The sequence below is a fragment of the Acanthaster planci genome, linkage group LG09, assembly GCF_054643075.1.
Source record: "Acanthaster planci isolate LZ-2023a linkage group LG09, COTS_SCS, whole genome shotgun sequence".
Taxonomy (NCBI): Eukaryota; Metazoa; Echinodermata; class Asteroidea; order Valvatida; family Acanthasteridae; genus Acanthaster; species Acanthaster planci.
In genome coordinates this window covers 13661269-13680931 of record NC_141785.1, presented here as the reverse complement: position 1 = coordinate 13680931, position 19663 = coordinate 13661269, and the positions used below count along the sequence as shown (strand labels likewise).

At 40.2% G+C, this 19663-nt stretch overlaps 1 protein-coding gene across 5 annotated transcripts in view; it reads left to right on the top strand.

Moving 5' to 3' along the window:
• LOC110986353 (uncharacterized) overlaps nt 1-19663 on the top strand; it is a 73218-nt gene that overhangs the window by 17622 nt on the left and 35933 nt on the right. For 4 of the 5 annotated variants that reach the window (XM_022248159.2, XM_022248157.2, XM_022248156.2 and 1 more), the window contains 2 exons: nt 13629-13792; nt 14533-15755. The exons of the other annotated variant lie outside the window; for it this stretch is intronic. In XM_022248159.2, the coding sequence (XP_022103851.2) occupies nt 13629-13792; nt 14533-14668 (300 nt within the window). In that variant the 3' untranslated portion in view covers nt 14669-15755. Of the gene's footprint in view, nt 1-13628; nt 13793-14532; nt 15756-19663 lie in introns of those variants that run through there. 5 annotated transcript variants of the gene reach the window in all.

Genomic DNA, 19663 nt, shown 5'->3' with positions numbered 1-19663 from the left:
CCGATCACAGTAACCTTACAACCGATGTTACCTCATAATCATATAAAAGATACTTGTTTCAATTTGAAATACTTTCCGATATTGGCCTGGGTAAAACATTACCAGTACATGGTTTGTTTTGTATAGTTTGTACAAAGAAAAGTTTCGCTTTCAGAACAACGTTAGTTTCTGTCAATAATTGTTCTCCAGATACAATTACAAGGATATATTCTTGCAGTTGATATGTTTCTAGTAATCAAATTTAGCCACAGTAACCATGGCAAGTGAAAGGCTGAAGTAGCTAAATGCTATGGTACAGCAACCGATTGGGAAACACTTTGAAAAGAGGTTGTCTTTGATGCCCCCACTTTTGAAGGAAATGTTTGCCTCGGTGCCCTTCCAACTTGCCTTGGTGCCATGAAATATGAGCTCACGCCCAAAGCAACACTTGCTGCATACCCTGAAAAAACTAAAATTCAATCCCTTTGCTGCTAACGTTTTCTACATACATGTGTAAGCTGTTGGAACCTTGTGTGTTCAGTGGTTACACTATAACATTGAACCACCAACTAGATTCACCAAATTTAAAATACAAGAAAATGTTTCATCCTTTAATGAATTTTAACAATAACAACCTTGACAATTAATCAAAGGATATGGCCAGTAGTTCTTTGAGATCTCAAAAAAAATATGCGCGCAGAAGAAAAAACTCTTCAACCGGTTTAGCTACAGTTCCGACTCTGAAAACAGTCAGTGTCCAAACACTAGGGAGGCTTGAGAATCCACACTTCAGTTCAAATAATGCAGAATTCCTCGTCAACTCAGGTGGTGCTGCTGGTGCACAAGTCCCACTTCGAGGATCCCTGCAATCTGCTTGGTCGTTCCTCGTCTGAATTCAGGTACAGCAATGTAGATCTGGTCCACACTAATTGAACTGCACAGCCTGGCCTGTGATTCCTGCTGACCACAGTTCAGGTCTGAGGGCAGAGGTCAATGGCCTATCTGGAGTGGCCTCCCACTCATATCGGCTACAATTCGACTTGACTGCCACCGGCCAGTGATTTGATGTCTTGTGGGAACTCCACACTACACCATAATATTGTTCTACACCAACGATGTAGGTCAACAACCCTTGCAATCACAATCTGAGGGTGTAAACTGAGAGCCGCAGGCTTAATCGGATCAAGAATAACCAGCTTTATATTGGCAAAGCTTTGGCGTAACAAGATGAAATCACACAAAGAACATGGCATCAAGCAAGTGAGTGACTGAATAGGCGCGCAGTCCCACTCATCACAAGAGAGCGCTACACCATTTTGCAGCGGGCTACACATGTAGCATTGCCTTTGTTGGCAATTTGATTTTGCAGATACGTATCACTGTTAAAAATAGAACAAGTTTTCAGCTGTACACAGAATATATTTACATGTATATTATACAGAGTGTTTATAGGTTTAACCAGGGGTCTAAAAACAAAACCAAAGAATCCCGCTTAAATCAAGTTGTCCAGGATTACAAAAAAAATCTCTTGGCTAAACCAAAGCTGGTGAATCAAGTTTTTCAGACTTTCCGTAGCACTGTGTCATGAGGCTATTGTGACTGACGCTAGACCAGGGCTGACTGTTTGATCCACAGTCTTTTTTCTTCAGCTTGTGGCATGTTGAAGTGGCCAGATGAGAGTGTACAGGAAACCAGTCGCGCAGTGACAGCAATGAGCACACACTATGAAAATGTTCAGTGACACAACAGTCCTTTATTGGTAGCATCTGGAACAAACTCAACATTTCTCAGGATGAGAGGCACTCGCCAGGTCTTGCGGAATCTGTTTAGTGGGTCATTTTGCACACCGGTATAGTAGCTTTCTGTGTGCTTTCTGCCTGGTTTGGGAATTTTTGTGAAATATTTTGTGATTATTTATTTGTGCGTGAACTGCTCAGTCAGCCGCAGGTTGGACAATCCGCTCAAAAATGTGGACAGATCGTCCTGTTGCTACGACCAGCTCACCTGCAGGAGTGATTGTGATGCCCTGGGGTGAGCTGCGGCTCTTGATAATAGCTATGTTGGATCTGGCGGCCGGTTTGACAGTATGCTGTATGAAGGAGTTGAGGACTGGCCTTTGAACTGCGACATAGTAGCCGCCCTCACCATCACAGCAGATCCCTGTGGGTCCCCTGACCATCCTGTCCATGCTTTGCACTGCGGTCACTGCACCCCCTCTGTAGTTTGTGGCGAGTACCTTCCTCTTGTGGGTGTTGGTATAGATGAGCTGCTGCTCCCCCATGGCCAAGTGGGCATCTATCAATGGTGCATTCACGGTTCTGACCAGTCTGCCATCTTGAGTGTGCAGTGTAATCTGCTCCTTGTCTCTGTAGCCAACAGCTATCAGGTTCTTGTCATCTACGGCCAGGCACGTGGGCTTGCCCCCTGTTTCTTCCCCCGGTGTGAACTGATGGACAAGCTGGTAGTCTTGGCTAAAGGTCTTGACTGTGGGACCGTCCAGCACAACCAACTGGTCTACTGTGTTCACCGCGACATGGCTGGGATTGGTCAGACTTCTTATTCGCAGCCGCTGTGTGAGGAGAGAGACGTCAGGATTGCGTCTAGTGGAATACATCAGCAGACACTTGTGTGCCATGTCTGCAATGAGTATGTCATTGTTAGAAAAGGCTGCAACTTGGGATGCTTCTTTGAACTCCACAGGTCCCGATCCAAAATGGGTGACTTGTCTCTTCAGTGACCATTTTTCCTTGGTGTGCCTAGTCTTGTCCTCAACGTCTTCCTCATCTGCTTTGTTTTCAAGCACCAGTTCTCCTAGTTTTTCGCCTTCAACTTCTTCAAAGTCCATAAATAGCAAAGCCTCGTACCCAGTGGCTGCCTGCTTCTTTATCAGCGTGTTGAGGTTGTAAAGGAGCTTGGATCTGGTGTCTAGGATTGAGTGGCAACTGGCATGTTCCAGGAATCGGTCGACCTGTTGGAGCTTGTGCTTGGCGCAGGCCATCTCCCTCTGATTGCTCATTTGAGCAGCGTGGAATGTGTTTCCCCTGTCCTCATGGATCCTGTCCACCTCTTGCTTCAGTCTTTCCTCCTCAATCCTGATCTTGTCAATCATCCCCTGGGCTTTCTGAGAGATCTTCTGCTTGATGTTGCCAACTGTGACATCCAGGTTCTTGCGCGCATGGTTGACAGTGACGGAGACGTTGCCGAATGTCCTCATATTCTCTTTGGCTTTTGCAGAAAGTCGTTTGATGTCCTCTTTGCATTTGTCAGCAGCCCTTCGGAGGTCAAAGAGAGAGTGCTGCGTATGCTCCAAAACAGAACAGGCTGCACACGCCAATTTCTGGCAAGATTCGCAGAAGATGTTCAGATTCTCATCTGGGTGCTGTCTGCATTTGGGAACGTCATTTCTTAGTTTACGTTCATAGATGACCTCTCCTGATTGAAGCTGACCCAGTGGGTGAATGATGTGGGCTCTTAGCAGTGATAAGCGGTGGTGTGCCTGTTCGCACTCCATGCAGAGAAAATGGTCACAGTTCGTGCACCAAGAAACTGCCGGACCCTTTTCCTCACAGGATTGACATTTGATTTTCATCTTCTGACCCCCCAGTAGTTGCTCTTGCATCAGGAACTCTTCCACCAGGGCACACATTGTCAGGTCGTCTGCCAGCTCTTCGACTCCCTGGGGGATTGCAGTCGCCCCACTGCAGATGGGACACTTAAACGTTGGGCCGCGACGATCCTGAGTGCAAGCGAGCTCTTGGAGGCAGTTCTTGCAGAAACTGTGCAGGCAGTCAAGTATCTTGGGCTCCTTGAAATAGTCAGAGCAGAAGGAGCACAGCAGTTGAGACTTGGCCATCTTATCTTTGCCGGATGCCATCTTTATGACTTAATGATGCTCACAGTTCTTCCATCAAAGACTGACCTGCAAACATGTGTGACATTCCCTCGTAAAAATTCTCAATGGCAAGGATATAATTTTGTTACAGGCCTTTTTCCCCCCATGTTGCCAGTCAACGATGGTTGGACTAGCCTTGTCAACTATTCACCACCAGCCTACCGAGGTTGCCATAGAGGTCATTGGTTGCCATAGACCATTTTTAACAGCGCAGTGCAGAGAGGACCAGTTTAAAGAAAAATGCCGGAAACACAGTATGTCACTTGAAAATGACCATTTTCACTGTAATTTTTGCTGTTTTGCCCTTCCTGCGGCCACTTTTTCTCCCCTTCGGCCTAATGACCTGACAATGGTTGACTAGAGTCATTCGCATTTCAACATCACTGCACATGCACTGGGTACATGTATGTCACAAATCAACCACTAGTTAACTAGCGGTCCTTGATCGAACTTAACCTATGCAAAAGTGTTAACTGTTCTCACTGAAATGTGCTCAATGCACAGACTGCCACACCTGAAAGTGTAAGCCATTAAAATGACCAATACAGCAAGTCCCTTCAATTGGCTTAAATTAAAGCTCCACTGTACTACTGTTGAAATCTTTTGTGGCCACTGAGCTGATTTACACGAGTGATTGCTACTCTACGCCCACACAGCATTGCCGCATATTCACATGTTCAGAGCTCCGGCTGGCAAATTTTAGATAATAGCCAAGTTTCAGTTAAATGTCACCTTTTTGCTGCCACTGATACCTCATTTTTGCATTGTTGAATGCAATTTTTCTTCCTCCCCAAGTGCTTAGAAATCAGGATTATAGCTAACCATGTAAATACATTCATAGGTAGATTTTTTTTCTAAACTCACTCAAAATTTGCAGCTCCAAGGCTAGATTATTAAAGTGGAGTTTACAATGCTGATTTAAAAATACACCTTCACATAAAGTAAAAAAAGGAAACATAAAACATGTGGCCAGAAAACAAGATGCCACAAGATGATCATTGAAAGAAAAAGTGAACAGTAAAAACACCAAATGCCGCACATGAAGAACTAGTCTTCAGCATGAGAGTTAGAAAGGACATTGAGCTGTTACTCTGTTTGTTCACCTTGGAAAAGAGAGTTACCAGAGTAGCAGAGATTGTATTGGGTCTTAGAGGAGGATGTTCCTCAATTTGCTAGATCAAAGAATATTTTGTCCAACTTGGATGGGGAGCAGATTGGGTCTATCTTTTAGGATAGAAATTTTCAGTCTATAGCACGTACAGATGAGAAGTGTCACTGCTCAGATGTGTTGAGAGAATTAATCTGATCTATGAGGGCTTTTTTGAGTCAGGGACCCATTAATACTGATGCCTACACTGGCAGGACCTGAATAGCTGTTCTTTAGGATGCACCTGTGTTGGTTAATGCTAAAATAGTTCATTATTCCAAGAAAAAAGGCCAAATAATCTGAAGATTTAATCATCCAAATCAATAACGTTTATTTATCTGAATTGACAAGAGGTTTCAGTTGTCGAAAAATAAATTATAACAGATCTGAGAAAAGTACAAGCCAAGTCTTGATCTAGAAGCTTGGGTGCTATTTTTTAGATTAATGAACTGTCAGACTATCAAGCCATGTGTTGATTTCAGAGTGTTTAACTTTTAGACTAATAAACCTTATTCTAAATTCACACAAAAGACCATCACACACGACTTAATTTTTCTGCAGTCTTAGACACAGTACATACTGTACCTGTTACGTTTCGGTCTCACAAAGGTAAATCTGGCTGGTCCTCGTGTGAGCTTTGCTTCATATATCTTGTCCCAGCCTATGCATCAAATGTTAGCTGAATCAGGTACTTTAATAAGGATATACATGGAGTTGGCTCAGTACATTCTATCATGACTCTTACCTGTAGCCCCCTACTTTCCATACTTTCTATACAAACATCAATCTATCAATCTCTTTTAGGATGGTGGCCCCATATTTTTTCCATTTTACACTCGAGAAACAAAATGCACATACCTGAACAATTTCTTCAGACGTTTGCTGTTAAACTGTGCCATTTGCCTGAATCCCTAAAGGAAGTTGTCCAGAGAATGATTGAGACTGTTCACGGCTTGGCACACCTCAAATTACTTGAACCAGAACTTCAACTTGCTTGTCTGTTTCCGGGATTCATTTGTAAAGCACAGTGCCTTGCATGCCTGTACTTCACCTGGGTCTGATATTTTCCACTCTTGTTTATACACCTACAGTATAGTTTGCTGTAAGCCAAGCATGAACTGTTTTGACATAGGGTTAGTTTTAAAGTTTGGAAATTCCAGGGGATAGTTTTCAGGGAATTCCCAGTGGTCTTGCAGATTTGGAATTTTTCTTAATCTTATAAAAAGGTCAAAAGTCACCTTTTTTTCCAAAAGATTACCACTTATTGCATTGAAGCTGTGACCCAAAGAGCTTTTTTTTCATAGGGTACCAGGGACCTTAATTTTCTTGAAGTATATAAATGCTGTTTTACCATACCCTGGAAAAAAATTATGTAGAAATGATGTAATTTCTATGGACAGAATTCCAGGGTAGATACACCGCCTGTATGAGATCATATCACATGCTGATAAATCTGGAACTGTGTATGCAGGAATGCGGAATTGTTTCTAGCACGTATTTTCCAAGAGCAAGTCTGGAACCAAAGGTTGTGGTTGTAGTTGGGCCTCAAGATTGGAAATCCCTTTTTGTGGCCTCCTGTGCTCTTTCTGAGTGTTGAAGTTAATTTTTTTGTTATTGAAACACTTTTGCAAGGCAAGGAAAGAAAATTGTCTCTGTCTCATTTTTGTTTCAAAAACAGAAACATTTTGAGGGAGGGAGGGGAGGCTCCTTGGCCCCCCATATCCACAAGGAGTATTTGCCATTACTGCCAGTAGAATGTTGATAACACTTGTTTTGCCTTTCATGTCTCTGGTAAATGCCCCATTCCAAACTTATCACCATCCCCTGCCGGTTCTTCAAGTGAAGAAACCTTGTAGGTGGTACCTGCTTTCAGTTAGCAAAATGTTAGCAATCATCAGCCTGTCTAAAAAAATCCACCAAGAGCACATGTGTAAGTCTGTGCATAGTCTTTCAATGCACATTTATTTATCCACACATTATTCATGCTTTCAAGAGAATTATTAATATTGTAAATGCATGGAAATTGCTGGTGTTTGTGTGCATTGTGTGCATCTGGTAGACATCTGTTACCGCAGATTAAATTTATCAGGGACTCTGAATTACAGTAATATTTGCTCTTTAATTCTCTTGCGTGAGACACCTTCTGATCTACTGAATTTTACATGTCACACATAGAGCACACTAATCCCCCCAAGTTTGCCTAGACTGAGCCTGGCTGCTTTATGTATAAGAATTTGAACAGAATCTTATAAGAAATTTGGCAGTGTGTTATGGACATCTCGGTAGAATGTGTTGATTATGTCATAGAGCTTGTGCCTCGTAAAACCTTGGCACAATCATTCGCACATGTACATTGTACATTCCGGTACTGGCCCAGTTTGTGTAGAGACATTGTCAAAAACATGTAAAATAGGAAAGAGGTCATAAAGACATCACATTTGTTTGAGAAAATTCTTAACAGTAAAGGTTAATGCAATTATCAACTGGTACTAAGTAGACATACCTTGTCAGTTATGTAACAAAAGGTAATTATTGAACTTATTAAGATTCAAATTATGCATTCTTTACACCATATTAAGAAGATTTTTGGCTTGAAACTTAAGCTTTGAAACACTCTGTCATCCCATGAATGGATTGCCTTCTTAGCAAAATATGAATCATCTGTTTTTAACATTTAATCAAGTAAAAAATGGAAAAGTCTGATAATCTTAATGTGAAAAACATTGCATTTTGATAATAAGGTAGTTATCTGGAATTGGGCCTCTTACACTTCAGTGACAAGTAACTCATGCCGAGAAAAAGAAATTCAGCTAGAAAACTTGAAAAAGTGTTCTATGGTTCATGTACAGTTAATGCCACATGTTGGCAAGAAATTCTTCCAGTAAAAGACTAAAATCTCTTTGTAATCCACTTTAATGTAAAACTTCAGAAATCCACCATAACAAACATGAGAAATCCACCGTAACAAACATGAGAAATCCACTGTAACAAACTTCAGAAATCCACCGTAACAAACATGACAAATCCACCATAACAAACTTGAGAAATCCACCGTAACAAACTATGCCTGTCAAACTGGATATTTGTACATGGCTAATAACAACTTGATTAAATTTGAATGAAATATTGCTCTATATTGCTTTTTATGAAATTACTGTCAAATATCAACACCATAAATCTTCCACTAAATCAAAAATCTCTGTGTATTCTATTTTACTATAAAAACTGTAAAAGTTCATCATATCATAAAAGTTCTTTCATTATCATAACATTCCTACGTTTTCAGTGTCAGCATTTCCATTCTCACTAAGTTTCCTTTAATATTTTAAGATCCAGGTAGTATGGGCAATGTGGGTTTAAAACTGTGCTTTGTATACCCCAAAACCCTTGGGGGGTCTTTTTCACTTGAAATTTATGAAGCAAGTCAAATTCCCCAGTGGCTAACGTTTTAGACTAGTTGGTTTCTCTGATCTCTCCCTGATTGAAGCATTCCATAGCTCAATTCAGAAACCCCTTTTTCAGTTGGAAGAAAATTAAAGAATTCCTCATTCCAAATATTAAAAGGTTAAACGTACAACTAAACCAGACACTTTCAAGTAAGTCTCTGACTAACACAAAAAACATTGGGCATGCTGAACTTCCGTCTCTATTTTAAACAGGAAAATTGATTCCAAATCAATCTAATCACATAAATGCTTCAAAACTGAAAATAGCAAAAGAGGTAGCAGAGCAAGCAACCATGTGCAATGAACAAATGCATTCAGACTTCCACAAACCAGAAACAAAGGTACTGTATTACCACTTCACGGGGTTAACATTAAACAATATGTTCATGAAGTTGAGAATAAATTGTAATGTAAGGGATTATGTGCCATAGAATTTAATTTTACTACATCCCTTAAAAATGTACCTTTATATTTCAATTAAACTTAATTTCAGCTTTTGTTGTGCTGTTTTAAATGTATTTTGATGGCTTTTTGCCTTTTATGCAAATACGAACCTCCATATTCATGAGCAAAATTGAGGCCATTTGAGAGAGAAAAACTCAAAGTTGCATTGAGTTTTGCACAAGAATGTGGTGAAATTTTTTATATTTTGGGGTACAAAATTTCCTTTTCTTGTCAATTCATTTTTGTGTAGGCATATGGTAATACAAGCAATCTTTTCTCTGACAGGCTTTTTAATAAGCCAATATTGTAAATTGAAATGTGTCATCCTGATTCACATTACAGTAACAGTGCCCTATAAAGTTCATCACCGTTTTGATGAAGAGATGAATCTGCTGCAAAAACAGATATTTGGGTAATTAGTGATTTTTGGACATCTGACATTTTAGCATGTCCTTTACTTGATCAGTTAATTTTGAGACACAAAAAAATTTGATTACTTGTTAATGAAGCTAAATAACTAGCACTTAGCAGTGTGTGTGCACAAATTGTTTTGGTGAAATGATGTTCCCGATGAAATTCCTTTCTTCTATATGTAATATATTCTCTCCAAGAGTTGCTTTTTGGCAATATGATATTCTGTGATGTTTTACATTTGGCTGGAATGTGTGCTGTGCACAAACATGTGCTGCATTATGTGTGTGCTCTATAACTTCTGTTTTGGTGGTGTGACATTCATTTTTACTAGAAAAAACACTCCTCCAAGTTAAACAGGGTTTTGTGCAAGGAGAGAAAATGTGTCAGCTTTTCAAAGAAACGGCTGTCGCATCAGCCAAAAATCTTTCAGTGATTGATGACAAAGTTTAATGGGAAATCGCAATTTGAAAGATATACCAGCTGGAAATGCGCAGCTTTGTAGGGAGGTATGAGACATCAAGAAAAAGCCCAGACAATGTTGAATAGTAACAAAGTGCACTTCTGTGCACTTTTTCTTCACATGGATGTCAAACCCAGAAGGCATCAGATTTGGAACTGAGATCTGTGGTGTGGGTGAACAATTTCTGACTGGATCTGTACAAACAAAGCTGTGTTGCCATTAATTGGCCGCATTGACCGCATGAAGCATAGAATGCAGGACCTGCAGTTCCAACATTTCTGATTAATCTGGTAAGGGTTACAGTGTTCCTCTGGGCTGAAGAGAAATGTGAAGTTACCTGCGTTTCTTGATTGTTGTGGGCTCACGTCGATAGATGTGAATGGCCCGTCCTGTAGCGACAGCCAACTCATTACCCTCTAGATTACAAGTGATGCAGTACACTGGACTAGTATAGTCAGCGATTACACATCTCAAGATAGGCTCGTCAAGAGTAGTAGGATGGGTGTACTCGTAAATTTTGCCTGATCCTGATCCCTTAATGGCAACATACAAGCTGCCATCTGCACCTGAACAGATTCCAGTGGGGCATGCATACATGTATTTGCCTTTCTTTGGGAGCTGCATATCCAAAGAGAATACCACATTACCGTTGTAGTCCACTGATACAAGTTGCTTTCTTGTGGAGTTGGTGTAGACAAACTTCTGCTTGCTGGCAATCAGATATTGACCGATCAGCGGGGCAGACAGCATCTTGATAAGGGTTCCATCTACATTGTGCAGGGCTATCTCATCATTGTCTACAAAGCCAACTGCTATCAGATTGTTGTCATCCACTGCCAGGCACGTTGGGGCTTTTTTAGACTCTGTTCTCCCTGGAAGGAACTGCCGGATGAACTGGCCTTCCTTGGTGAACATCAACACTATGGGAGAAATCAGGACAACAAGCTGGTCATTCTTGTTCACAGCCACATGGGTCGGCGGCAAAGTGACATTCTTCCCAATCAGTGATTTTGAGTAACGGGATTTAGTGGAGCAAGCATTGGTAATCTTGACAAGCTGCCTCCTTCCCACATCTGATGTGACAATGTCGCCAGTGGAGAACATTGCAATGCCAAATGCAGATCTGAACTTTGTTTCTGATGACCCAAATTTCTTTATCTTGGTTACAAATCTCCACACTTCTTTTTGAGGCAATTCTTCATGTCCTTTTGTATCATTTTCAATGAGAGTCAGAGTCCCAAATCTTTGCACAGGAGGCTCAAAGCCTGGAGACTGCCCTATAGGCCTCATCAGTTTCTGAGCTGGAGTCACTCTCGCTGGAATCTGTGGTGCTTGTCTTCTTAGTTGGTATTGTGTGGGGCTGACTGAAGTTTCAGATGACTGTGACCTCGGTGGTTCTTCAGGTGAAGTTGTTCTTGTAGGTCCAAGTAGATCTTGTCCAGGAGGAAATTGTTCACATCTTTGTGAGGTTTCAGCAGTCGGTGATCTTGTTGATTGATGTGATTGACATGGGGGTTTATCATTCGGAAACTGTCTGCCAGGTCCTGGATGCATGCCCTGACTTGCCAATAACCCCAATCTCTCTGAAAAGTTGCTTACAGCCAACTGCATATCAGGTATTATCTCAGGCTTTTTCCAGGTGCTTATCAGTTCCCTGAGACTTTGCAGGAGTGTCTGCCTGAGACTGAGAATCTCGTAATCAGTTGCCTCAGACATTTGTCGGTTCACTTCTTGGAGCTTTTTCTGGGCCAGGGACAATTCTTTGCTGTTGATGGCTCGAGCACTCTCAAAGGGCTTGACCTTCTCCTTATAGATACTCTCAACCCCTTGCTTCAGGCTTCTCTCTGCTTCTCTGATTTCTTCGACCATGTGGTCAGCCTTATTGGAGAGTTTGGTTGTAGTATCCTGAAACAGTTTGTCCAGTTTGTGCTGGACTTGGCCCACAGCTTCCATGACAGTGCTGAGTCCTTGCATGTTCTCCTGGATTTGGGCAGTCATTTCCTCTACACCTTGTCTGCATTCAGTGATTGCCCTTCCCAGGCCGATGGGTCCGTGTTTGCCGTGGTCCTCGAGTCGACATTTTGCACAGACCAGCTGCTCGCATTTTGGGCAGTACAGACTGAGATTCATGGTTGGATGCTGTCCACATTTTGGGATTCCTTGCCACAGATGATTCTTGCTGTTACTAAGCTCCCTCATATGGAGCTGAGGGAGTGTGTAGATTCGATGCGATTTGATTTGTTTCAAACGTTCATGGGCACTTTGACATTCTTGACAAAGGAAGTGCTCGCAATCCATGCATCTTGAAACAGCAGGATTCTGCTCATCACAGGCTTGACACATCTGTGATCTCTGACTTTCCATTGTTGGTGGCACTCACCTTTTATATTTTCTGAGTAGAGTTATTGTAAATCACTCTTCTGCTGAGAGGACTGTTGAAATATTTGTTCCCAGATACTGCTTGCAAAACTGATCAAACCTCTGAGAGGTGTCTCAGACAGTGGAAGCATGCAGATGTAGTCTCTGCTCTGTGAGATTCGTGCAATTCCTTTCAAATGATAAACTGAGTAATCACGGCAATACATAAGGGGACTGTTTGCATGGCAACCAGATGAAGATTTTAAAGATCAACAGAATTGCTTTTGTGGACTCTACAGCAGACGCTGATGACCACATTAGTATTGCTCTGAGAGAGACTTTTTGCTCGTTTCTGCATGTGGGTAGTTTATATCGCAGCTGAAATCCAGTTGTCATCCTGTCCCCGCAAAGCTGAGCATGAACACTTTCAATAGATGTTGACCTGTGAAAGAAAGAAGTGTAAACATCATATAGTATTTGTACGTGCAGGTGAATTGTTGGCAAAATGTCTTAATAGAGTCCGAATAGTTTCTCAACATGTACTAAATGAAAACTAAAAAAGTTTATCCTGAAGTCCTAGTCTTGAAGTCCCCTCCTTTCATACCTGAATTTCTGTAGAACATATGCAGTTGAAACGAGTTATTATCCAGTCCTCGGTCAGGAAATGTTAGAAGTGAAACTGGTTCCTGTGGTGAGGTAATGAATTGATACACTGTGGTTGTAGCTGACGGTGTGTCTGTAGTTGCGGATGGAGGTTTATTGAAATACAGAACTACAAAGGGACAGAGGGGGCCATAGCCCTGCTCAATCCGCTGTATTTAAATGGATCCAGTCTTGTTTGTGTGAGTGAATAGTTTGAACCAGGAAATTGATGGAAAATTCAGCCTTTGTAATAATGTGCTTTAATACTGTGAAAAGTTCAGTCCTGTGTAGGTGGAGCCTATTATGTACAAATCCTTTCAGGGTTAAGTTCGGCCATTGAAAGAAAATTTTTAGGTACCTGTGATTTAGCTACATGTGTGTATCAAACACACATTTGTGTTGAAGGATAGGGGAGGTAAAAAAATGATTGATCTTTGCATTTGACATGAAGATTTTGGTTGTGAACATGAAAATCTTATGGATGACGTAGTGCAGCTGTTGAGCTTAAAACTTTACCAATCACAATCACAAATTACAAATTTCTACGGTACTTTGCAGAAACAGGTTTAATACGAGCCAGAATTTTAGGAGATGTTTGAATAAGTGTTATTTCTTATTTCATGACAGGTCTGGCACTTTGTCCATTCACAGGTACATATACATGTTCTTTGAAAAACAAAATAGCATGTTCCTTCAAATTCTGGCTATTAATAATAAATAAGCAGTTCTGACTTCAAGCTCAGCATAGTTGGAGCTTGTACTTGTCAAAAGTTAATACTTTCTTTCAGTATTCAGTTGAATGGTTGGGAACATAAACGTACACGTTGCCCATTCTCTTCATTTCAGGAGTTCAACACTGCTGTCTTGGAGGCTCTGGTGGATACTGTTAACACAGATCAGATCCAAGATGCACTTCAACTGCTTGAAGCAGACAATTTCACCCACTTTGGTCCCAAACTCTTCTGTGCCATCTGTTCTCTTCTGGAACGGTTACACTACAGCGATTATGTGTGAGTATAGGAAATGGAAAACTTCTAACCTTTCAGATAAAACAGAATGGATAAGGTTGAAGATGTGCAAATGGAGTAGGGGCTATGTGTTTGAAACATGACTTTGTGACAGAATGTACCGTCCAACTTGCATTCTTAGTTAAGATTCTGATTTTATGTTTACATTCTCAGTCTCTTCTTCATACGCAAAAAAAATTCATTTGCAGTATTTTAGTCCTGGCAGTGGTCTGATATGATTTGCCATATTTCTGTTCTGTGGACCTTGAGGGTCAATAAGGATCAATGAGAAAGAAGTCAAACGTGCAGTGAATAGAAAAGACAGGTGGAAATCTGTAAATGCAGTGAATAGAAAAGTCAGGTGGAAATCTGTAAATGCAGTGAATAGAAAAGTCAGGTGGAAATCTGTAAATGCTAAAGTCAAGTGGCAACTTTACTGGATGCGTTTAAGATTGTGACACAAAGATGATTTCTGGGATCTCATGGACTTTTAGATTACTTAACTACAGAGGCTTTGCATAGCTAGCTTGCAGGGCTGTTCTTTGTTCCATAGGGAAACCTCATCTGTGTATAGCATGTGGAACAAACGCACTTGCTTGCAAGATGGCAGCCATGCAAACCCTTCATAACAATGTAATGCAACTGGTGTTTGTTTCATAAGTCATTTTTTTGTAACACTTTTCCAGTCAAAACTCACTGGAGGTTTAGCCTTAACGATTTTGTCATTTTTTCTTTTCCTGCAGAACTGAAGACACCATTGATCAGGAGAGCCTGGTAGCAAAGGAGCGAGTGGAAGATGCAGATTTCCTTGCCCTGGATTGGAAACTTGATGGTTGTGTCATCAATCCCTCACTGAAACGCCTCCTGTACATGCTGTGAGCATGGCAATGCAGTATATAGAAGATCTCTCTTAACTGCTTGGCCAATATATCTCGTGGTCAATCTTCACAGCCTGGTGAGATTGTTTTCCGCCAGTCCAATAGTTTGTACTCTGTCAGAGGAAATGTTGTGCATCCAGGTTTTTTAGATTTACATGTATGGTGTATGTATGTCTCATGAGGGTTAACGAATCCTTCATCGGTAGTGACTGTCATGGAGGGGTGACTTTATAACAAAAACTGCTCCAGGGTTTATCTTCCGCAGTGATAAATATGACAGTCAATGCAAGTTGTCCACTTATCCTAACGTAGGAGATTACATTAGGTTAAATGTTGGAGTATTGAGAGTAAGAAAAGCACTTCCCAACTTGGTTCAGTATTAACTTAACATTCTGGACTATTTCAGTATTTGGATAGTATTTTATAATGCAGCTTTGGAAACTGTTAAACCAAAGATATCATCTGTCAGATGCAGCTGTCCTTAAGCGTATACATTTTCTATTAATTTTCCAACCAGTGTCTTTTGAAGAGTTCTCCCAAAACGCTCACTTTGGACAGTAGTGTTATCATGTTTGCAATGTACCTGTACATTTGTGCACACAAGTCAATTACATGTAGTCTCACTTTCCATTGGTGTCTGAAAGAGACCAGGATGTTCCATGCCTCTGTGAAATTTTGCTTTTACAACATCATTCAAAAGAAGTACACCCCATGGAAGTAACATGTACAAGACCTTTGAGGCCTTTTGCAACTAGTGTACTTGTTTTGTTACAAGTGACTATTTATTTGTTGTATATTCGAAATACCGGAACTAGTTGTATTTTTCAAAGGCTCACTAAGTTGCAAGCAATTTTATGTAGCACGTGTTGAGTCTTTATACATATTTTGTTTGAATGTCAAATGTAAGAGTTTTGTCGTGGAACAAACGTGCATGTAATTTACTTGTTGACAATGGAGTACTGTTTTTTTTAAACATAAATGCACACCATGTTCATTTTAATACATGTATATAATGTAGTTTGTATATATTTTTTTACAGAGCAAAGAGAATACTTTGGAATAAAATACCAAACATTAGACATATAAACTACTGTTTACAAATGGGCATGGTTTCCTTTTTCATTTCTCCGAGGCTGTTGTTTGTTTATGTTACATGTATCTGTTGGGTTGTACACACCCTTTGCAGGACGCAATCTTTGTTTGAGTCATATTCCCAGCGGAGAAGGGTATTCCTTCATCAGTCTGGAAACCTTGTCCGTGTATTTGAAAGAAAAAGTTGATGGTGCATACGAACTCACTAATTTGCTGTGAAATTTGTTCACATTATATTTCCAATATTTGTTTTCTAACATTTCTAAGTTTTAAAAAGTTATTACTCCATTATTTCAATATTCTTTGTTATCCGTCGGAAGTCATGGGAGCAGAAAGTGGAAAAAAAATTGACATTGCCTTTCCTGAACAATTCAAAAATTTACTTCCGAACAAATGAATTGTTCAAACCAATTCAGTGTATTCTCATCTGTTGCTGGACTTCATATTGACCACATATTTATGTACAGTTTTTCCTTAGACCAACTGTATACAGACGTGAAAAAGTTTGGTTCGCCGCATTTATTCACTTTGTGAAGACGTTCCAGCCAAACCCACTTTCAAATAATTTCTTGACATAATTGTCGATATCACAGTCGGCAATTGCCTCACACAAAAGTCTACTTATGCAAAGACGTATACATTTTCAAAGAGTGAAGTATATTTTTCTCAATTTGATTTTTACAGATACCTTTCATGTACCATAATAACTGTAACTGCTGAGGTCAGATAACTGCCTATGAATTACTCAGAATTACCAGTATAGAAACAGAGTTGTTCACCTGGAGCTTCCTTCCTCATGTCAACAATGGACCGTTCGCCAACCAAAACCTATAATGCACGCAGTGAACAGTCTGTTCTCTGTGTCTGCAGCAATGCTAAATTAGGTGTTTGTCGGGCCCTAATATGCCCTCAGGTAATGTATAAACTAGACAAATCCTTAGTTTTCTACAATTCACTCATTGTCAGCACTACCATTTCACGAAAAAAATACACTGGACAGCAAAAGAAACTTGCCACTTCTGTCAAAGGCCGCACATAAAAATTCACTCCATAGAAATAAACAATTTTTGTACACAGGCATGCTGCAATACCCCTCACTAATCATATGCCCAAGAGCAAGTGATTATCTTTATAACAAAGAAGAAATTGATATGCACAGCATTTTAGTTACTGGATCAAAAGTCACAGAACGTAACAGAATGAGCCTTAAGTTTTACGCAGAGATCAATGTCACAGGACGAAATAAAGAAGTTACAATCATTACTTTTCAATAGTCAATAAGGACGGCATCCCTCTACAGAAACCATTCATGCACATCATTTTGACAAAACAGGTGTTCACTTTGTCACTGGTTGTCCATTCATGGGCCATTTTTGCGTGGTGGAGAGTACTTTTGTATGTGACTTTGATTCGGTAACCAAGTTGCTGTGAATGTCAATTACTTCTTTATTATAAAGATAATCACTTGCTTTTGGGCATGTGATTAGTCAGGGGGTATTGCAGCATGCCTGTGTAAAAAAACGAATTCAGACTACATTAAACTAAACACCCTTGCACAATTCAGAGGGTTAAAACTAATAAAACATTTTTTTAATACAGAATACATGCAACTTGTTTAAGGGTCTAATTGCAATGAGTAGTAGAGAAGTGAGAGTTCTGGAGCACACGCCCCTTTTGCCCGGTTTTTGCTCAAAACCCTTGGGTACCTATACGACCCAAAAAGCCCTCGAAACATTTTTGGTGGGGAAAAATGGGAAAAAATGGGAAAATCCAGAAATGACGTGAAACCCCAGTTTTTGATCAAAACCCCTGGGTAGTACATCGACCCAAAAAACCAGGGGATTTCCACTCAACTTTTGACCCCGGCGCCGCTCGCTAGCTCGCTGGCTAAACAACTCGTGACTGGCACCGGCCTGCACAAACAAAAAGGGATTTCCCCTTGCTTTTCCGGTCTGAACTAGTGACCTTGGCTCTGTTCAAAGCAAAACAAACCGCCTTAAATAAATGACCTATATATAAAAAACATGTCAAGTCAAGTCGATAGAAAAAATGATAAAAATTTTAGAAACCTATATATAAATAGAGACATGAGCAGCCTTCTACACAGACCAATACTAAAATATTTTACTCGATTTAAGAAGGCGTTTTTAGAAGATTTTGTCAAGCGGTATAACGTTCCGCTACCGGCACCTAAAAATAAACACCATACACGATTTGAACTAATAAACGCTATCAAAGAGGATCAAAAACAGTTTAGATATCTCCCGCGTCAGTCATATCGGCAGCTGTTGAAAACGGTACAAAAATATAATATTCCTTATGCAAACAAAGACAGATACGTCAAACAGGACTTTATCAATGCGATTAAAGCTTATACACAACCTGAAGAACTCGAGGAAGTAGACATTAAACGTATATGGCGTTTTAAAAATAATTTTCGTAATTGGGAGTTAATTCCTCGCTTCTATGAAGACGACTTGATACAAAATAAAGATCAAGAATGTATCCGATGGGCGTTGAGAGCAGCTTTAAAGCTGTATTCAGACGGAGTCAAAAGCCAGCTAGAAACAAATCCAAAATATAAAATGAATAAGGAGCGACCTTCGACTTACCGGTCAGAAGCAGACAGTCTAAATTTTACAAACATAAGCTTTCCAACACCGATTTCACAAATTCCACGTATCGAATCGCTAAATAGCTTGGCAATCAATGTGTTTGGTTACACCAAAAAAGACGGTCTTTACATTCTCCACAAAAGCAAGCGGCCAGAAGAACCGATCAATTTACTTTTATTTAACAAAGGTGACAAAAATCACTACTGTTGGATTAAAAATTTTTCTCGGTTAACGAGTGATATCGATCATCACAACGGCCAAAAATACTGGTGTTTTAAGTGCATGACGCCTTTCCTAACGGAAAAAAAGTTAGCCAGCCACAAAGAAGATTGTCAAGGCTTAAACGTTCCCACGTGTAAAGTCGAAATGCCAGTCAAAGGCGAGAATATACTCAAGTTCAAAAATTATAAAATAAGCAAGACGCGCCTTTCGTCATTTACGCCGATTTTGAGTCTGTTTTAGAAAAATTACCGCCAGCAGACACAAACACGGTTAAAACACAGATTCACAAGCCTTGTGGATACTCATACGCTGTCGTCAGATGCGATGGAGTTTGTACTAGCCGAAAAACATCCAGAGGTCAAGACGCGGCTGTTGATTTTGTAGGGTCACTTTCTCAGGAAACAGAGAATATAAACGAAACGTTTAAAAACAAAGAGCCGTTGATTTGGAACGATCAATTACAAAAAATTTACGAACAATGTAATAGATGTTGGATCTGCGAAAAGTTGATAGATCGGGCGAAAGCGGGTGAATCTCACTGTCAATGTGATATTCCAAAAATACCAGAGACAAAAGAAGAAAAAATCAAGTTTTGTCGTATAGTTAAAGTTGAAGGCAAAGAATGCAAAGAGTTCAAAGAGTGGAAATGTTTAGATTGCAAAAAGCCCATCAACAATTTTAGAAAGGTTAGGGATCATTGCCACGTGACGGGTAAATATCGAGGCCCAGCGCACGCTAGTTGTAATCTCAAGTTAAGAATAGTGCCCGATCAAACACCTATTCCGGTGATCTTACACAACTTGGAGAAATATGACGCACATTTAATCATGCAAGGCGCTCATGAATTTTACGGGAAATCAATTAAGTTGATCGCTAAAAATACTGAAAATTACATTTCGTTTTCTTTTGGCCAACTCAGATTTTTAGACTCCTTTCATTTTATGGCGGCTTCGCTGGATCGGTTGGTTAAAAATTGTTCGCCCGATGATTTTAATTTACTTTGCGAAAGGTTTCCAGAAAACAAAAGCGCAGCGAGTACGACCGAAGGGAGGACGAGTTTACTCTTG